This window comes from Oryzias melastigma, linkage group LG24 (assembly GCF_002922805.2).
Source record: "Oryzias melastigma strain HK-1 linkage group LG24, ASM292280v2, whole genome shotgun sequence".
Lineage (NCBI taxonomy): Eukaryota > Metazoa > Chordata > Actinopteri > Beloniformes > Adrianichthyidae > Oryzias > Oryzias melastigma.
In genome coordinates, this window is record NC_050535.1 from 16,897,457 (window position 1) to 16,903,684 (window position 6,228).

At 37.0% G+C, this 6,228-nt stretch overlaps 2 protein-coding genes across 2 annotated transcripts in view; one reads left to right on the forward strand and one right to left on the reverse strand.

The window, feature by feature from the left end:
• The window catches only part of med23 (mediator complex subunit 23), a gene marked incomplete in the record, with an annotated part of 129,350 nt that overhangs the window by 29,614 nt on the left and 93,508 nt on the right, over positions 1-6,228 (reverse strand).
• ehd3 (EH-domain containing 3) overlaps positions 4,677-6,228 on the forward strand; it is a 15,901-nt gene continuing 14,349 nt past the window's right edge. The window contains exon 1 of the mRNA XM_024290994.2: positions 4,677-5,620. Coding sequence (XP_024146762.1) covers positions 5,394-5,620 — 227 coding nt within the window. The 5' untranslated portion in view covers positions 4,677-5,393. The remainder of the gene's footprint in view (positions 5,621-6,228) is intronic.

Sequence of the window (6,228 nt, forward strand, 5' to 3'; positions counted from 1 at the left end):
TCTGATACAGTTCACATACTGTAAAATGTATTAGCGAAATAATGAGATTGTTAATAGTATACAGTGTTAAGTGAGAAGTTCTAACAAAAATGTTCAGATCATTTACATTGTAAACATTGTTCTGATTGGAGGACGTTTTAGTTTGGCCACTAGGTGGCGATAGCAGTACACCTTATTCAAGAAGAAGAAGAAAGAATGAGCGAAAAAACGTTTTTTTTAGACCAAAAATGGCTACTTTAAAAACTATTTCCTTAAAAAAGTTTGGAAAATTAATATAAAGATGTTCATTAAGTCATCAATGAATGTTTAAGTTGAACAGGCGTTAGCATTAGCCGTCCTATGGGGAATTCCATTATACATTAGTATCAAGTTAGCAGACTTTAGCTTTATGTGGTAAATCGATTTATATTTTTATGAATCAACTATTGATCTGTTTGGTCTTAATCGATTTTATCAACCCAGCCCAAATTAGCTTTATTAAGAGCTCCTCAAAAGTTAAATTTGGGTAGAAATCTTGGAGTGATCAGATCTCAGGGAAACTTTATCTTGATAACCAATGTGCCATTATTCCATGTTTTTTCCTGTGAAAATAGTGCTAGCACAGCTTTAGATCTCAGCAGTGGATTGTTTAATCTACCAATCCTATTTAAGAAAACTTTACATTTGCTTTCTTCATATTTATTATGTGACTGTTAGACTTAGGCGTGGTTTGGGTTCATGGCAACCTCAGTTAACTTAGTTTATTACCAGTCCGGCCATACTTTGACACCAGTAAAAGCTTGAATAGTTTTCTCTTAGAGGCTTTTCTCTTTAAATTTTTTTACAAATATACATACAATTGCACTTGTTTTCTGGAAGAAAACATTCAATAATTAGACACTTTAGTATTTATCCTAACATGTTTTTATTGCTAACATTTTTAAATCTATGTATATTCTCCAGTGTTGTTTTTTGTTTGTTTCCTTGTCAAAACTTACCAAACTTGTTTGTGCTGTCAGTGTTAAGATCTTAATCAAACTGTCATCGTGTTTAACCAGTTTTACGTTGAGTTGTTGCTTTAGGCCGACATTGCTGAGATTATTATGCGTGGAGGAGACGAGTGCGTTATGCTGTCTCATTCAGTGCTTGTTGAGCTTCATTCTTTTCTGTCAGTTACAGGCAAGATTAATTGATAGCAAATGTAAGTGTATGAGAATAGGAATTACTCAAGATTGCTGTTTTGAACAAAAGGCTATACACTGTTTTCTGAACTATTGGTGACAATGAAGGAAAGCATTGTGTCTTTTTTCCTTTTTGTTTTGTGTTTTAAAAGCCTTAAAAGAGCTGCGGAGGGAAGAATGTGATTCCCCCAGGTCTCTTCTTGAAGATTTATGTGTTTGTAAATAAGAAAAAAAGTGCTAATAATTGTGTTATATTTACAGTTTTCAAATGTTTCTGAATTCATCCTTTTTGGAAACTTGAATTTCATAAAAGAATGTTTTATACTTTTGTCGTTGGGTTATTTAAAGAGTAAAGTTCACATTAATTAGAATCTTCAGTTTCGATATGAGGAGATACTCAAGTAAATGTGGTTAAAACTGCCCTTTGCACTCCGTTATGTTAATATTTAACCTGTGATAAATAGTTGAGGGAAATCAACCTGGCTGAAAGGCAGAGACCTCTGCTGGACAAACTGCAAACACTCATTTCCTGAGATAATCCTCTGTGTCGTTCATTCAGAAGATCACATATTAACCCTGAAGTAGTTGATTAATTGACTGTATAAGAGAACTGGACTGACCAATTGCTCCCTCCTCTTGCTTTAAACAGGAAATACCCGTTGGCTCCAAGAAACCAAAATCCCATATAGACTCCGTCATTCTATTAGTCAGAATTACTTTTCTTGTTTTGGTACATTTTTAATAACTTTTTGCTAGTCCTAATTTATTATATTTTGTCTTTATCACAAGTTATTCTAGTTATAAACCGACCAATCAGATGCCTCAGTAAAATTCGCCTCTGAAATGTGGGCGGAACTTTTGCCACAGTATAAGCCTGCCTTCATTTCCCATAATCCCTTTGTAAAAAGAAAGTAAAAATAACTGAATGTAAAAAAAGCATAGATAGACAGTGCGGACGTAAACTTTTGAATACATATTAATCAAATGCAGCTGAGAACAGGTGAGTCTTTAACCTGGATTTAAATACACTGAGTGTTTCAGCTGATCTAAGGTTTTCTGGAAGTCTGTTCCAGATCTGTGGTGCATAGAAGCTGAATGCAGCTTCTCCATGTTTAGTTCTGACTCTAGGAACTGATAAAAGACCGGATCCTGATGACCGGAGAGGTCTGGCTGGTACATACTGGGTCAGGAGGTCAGTCATGTATTTTGGTGCTAAACCATTCAAAGCTTTATAAACCAGTAACAGAACTTTAAAGTCTATCCTCTGACAGACAGGTAACCAGTGTAAAGACCTCAGAACTGGACTGATGTGGTCTACTTTCTTGGTCCTTGTGAGAACCCGAGCAGCAGAGTTCTGAATAAGCTGCAGTTTCCTGATGGATTTTTTTGGTAGTCCTGTAAAAACACTGTTACAGTAATCAAGTCGACTAAAGATGAAAGCATGCACTAGTTTCTCCAGGTCCTGCTTAGACATCAGATCTTTAATCCTTGAGATATTTTTGAGATGATAATAGGCTGATTTAGTGACTGCCTTAATGTGTTTATCAAAATTTAAGTCTGTGTCTATCACTACACCCAAGTTTCTGGCCTGGTTGGTAGTTTTTAGTTGAATAGATTGATGCTCTGTAGTGACGTCTAACCTTTTTTCTTTAGCCCCAAAGACAATAACCTCCGTTTTGTTTTTGTTTAATTGAAGTAAGTTGTGACACATCCAGTCATTAATGTCCTCAATGCATTTACCAAGAGCCTGTACAGGGCCTCGGTCTCCTGGTGTCACTCTAATATATATCTGTGTGTCATCTGCATAGCTATGGTAACTAATGTTGTTGTTCTTTATAACCTGGGCCAGTGGGAGCATGTAGATCAGGGGTGTCAAACTCAATCACACAAGGGGCCAAAATCCAAAACACACCTGAGGTCGTGGGCCGAACAGGATAAATAGTCATTGAACACTCTAAACTAAATTTTTAAACTTTAAAACTGTAACTTTTAACATAATTATGAACTAGATATGTAGCATTACCTGCAATAATTCTAGTGTGAATGCTGTAAGCTGAATTTGGCTGGTGAAGAGGCTAGTGCTGATAGCTGAAGATACTGAAAATGCTGAAAGTGATAACCAGCTAAAACATTAGCTAAATGCCAAATAAGCCTAAAAATAAAATTAAATAAACTTTTGTTAGCCAAAAAAACTAGCATATTGCTGAAATAAATTGCTAAACTTCAAAATAACCTAAAAAATTGAAAAAAGCCTAAACTAGCCAAAACAGCTAGCATGTAGCCTAAGCTAAACTTCAGAACAGCCTTAAAAAAGTCTATATTAGCCAAAACAGCTATGTGTTATTGGGCTGTGTTAGTAGGCTAATATTTACACGCTAGATGTTTTGGCTAAATTCAGCTTACAGCATTCACACTAGCATTATCACAGGTAATATGTAGTTCATAATTATGTTAAAAAGTTACGGCTTTAAAGTTTTAAAAAAAGTTGTTTTGGATTGTTCAATAAATGTTTATCCTGTTCGGCCCGCGACCGAATGTGTGTTTTGGATTTTGGCCCCTTCACTGCAAAAAGTCTGCTTTAATTAACAAGAAAAAAATGTACAAAAATAAGGTAAACATTGCTTAAAATAAGAAAAATTATCTGCCAGCACAACAAGAAAATTTTGGCTTGTCGGGACTTTTCAAAACAAGTAAAAATATCTAGCCACGTAGGAACCACAAATCTCTTAAAAGTAGCATATTTTACTAATATCAAGCTCACTTTGACTAATATACATATAATTTCTAAGGCTAATTTTCTCAAAATGTTCAAAATTATTCTCTAATCAAGATTTTGCTGGTAACATTATATTGACAACATGCTAACTAAAAACAATAGTACTTTCCTATTGTTTGAAAAGAATAGTAAACTGTTGTTAGCACTATTATTTTCTCACTATGCACTATAATTTACTTGAAATTGTTGAATTAAGGCAAAACCCCTGCATTGATCTTGCCCATACAAATGTCACAGGCTTGAATGAAGATGATGTTACTGTTATAACTATTGAAATTCTAGTTTCAAGTGTGTTTTTACTCATAATAGGTAATAAAATCCTAGTAACAAGCCTTAATATCTTATTGAGATAATATAAGTACAAAAACTCTTAAACTAAGGGAAATGATCTGATACAAAATCTACTTGGTGAGAAAACTTATCTTGCAAGCTTTTTTTAAAAAAAAAAAATATTATGCTCTTGTTTTAAGATAGTTCATCTCACTTAGATTTCACTTTTTGCAGTGTTCTGTGATTAAGTTTAACACCCCTGACATAGAATGTCCTGCGGATCTTTCCTGTATGGGTGGAAACTGAGTCATGGGGTTCATAGTGGTTTCTAGTGGATGGTGCTTGAAGTTTAATATTTTTTTATTTTGTAATAATTATTTTAATACGTTTTATTTGAAATGTATGTTGAAAATAAAAAAAAAAACTAATATCACTTACATTTCTGAGCCTGCAGATGGCGCAGTGATATTAAACTGAATGAGGTTCTCCTCATCCAAGATGGCGTCGCCCTGCCCGTCTCCGCCTCGGCTCCAGCATCTCTGGGCGGGTCTTCAGTGGATCTAGCGGCCAGCCGTGGAGCACTTCCGGCGGGATCAGGTTTCCTTCAGCCCCGCATTTAAATGGAGCTGCAGGACGTCAGCTGCTGCCTCACTGAGCGCTGAGCCGTGACAGAAAGCGACCTGCACTCTTGAACACTCATCCCGTCGACACCGAAAGGAGACCATTACGGATCGTTCCTGGACGGTTTGGTTGTTTTATCAGGAGAGGAGCGGGGAGGCGGAACAATACCGGCCGCGGCTGCTGCTCGGTGCATCATTACCGGGATTCCATCGCAGTGAATAGCGGTATCAACCGAGCGGAAGGATTTTAGCTTTTTATTTCATTCTATTTTATTGGCTAAGCAGGTTCCAGCTTCATGAAAGAAAAGAAACCAACTAAGAACAGTGTTTTGTTGATGTCCAGCTGTAGTGGCCTGGCTTGGGCGGATCAGTGTCAGGTTTGATAAACAAATAAAATAGTTCCCTTTTTTAGCATTAGAAGTGGCTAAATCTTAAACATTTCGAAAATAAATGTCAATTTTTTCGACATTTAGACTTCCTTCATTCAAGTTTTGTCTAATTAGCCAAACATCCAGCTCAAAGAGGCAAAATAATAAATAACAACATTGGTATAACAGCACATCGACCATGTTCAGCTGGCTTGGAACCGATGACAGGAGGAAGAAGGAGCCAGAAGTGTTTCAAACTGTCAGCGATGGACTAAAGAAACTCTACAAAACCAAACTTCTGCCTCTGGAGGAGAGCTACAAGTTCCACGAGTTCCACTCTCCAGCCCTGGAGGATGCTGACTTTGACAACAAGCCCATGGTCCTCCTGGTGGGACAGTACTCCACCGGCAAGACGAGCTTCATACGGTGAGAACCACAAACCCATCCTCAGTATTGAGCCACAGGCCTCAGGGAGGGGTTTATCAAAGCATATGACCTCCAGTATGCCTGGAATTGCTGTGTGTCATGGTGAGAAGCATTAACACTGGGGTGTTTCTGAGCCCCTCCTGAGGACCGTGTTCCCACACGCCAGTGGAAGACACTTGCAGGGAGGGCCAGCGCAGCAGGTAATTGGCAGATGAGGCCTTTGAAGATCAGAGAGGATGCGGTTTGCGACTTCCTGCTTCAAGACATGCACACATCCTGTATCTTCAAATCTCACTCGTGCTTCTTCTCCATATTTTTCTCCGTCATTGGTGAAAATAATCCCCATCATCACCTCTACGATCTCTTCTTAGACCCTAATCTGAATAAATTGTAGCTCAGATGTAAATAGACTCTTAGTTTTTCCTAAATGCATCAAAAAACACAGAGAGAAGCAGATTTCTGTAACCTTTAGTTCTAAAAGAGTCATTTTAGTGACCAAAACCCACAAAGCCTCACCTCAATGATTAGAAAAATACACTTTATTTATGTTTTTGTGGCTATTTATTAAAACAAAAAAAACTTTTACATTAATTGACGTCTAATTTTTT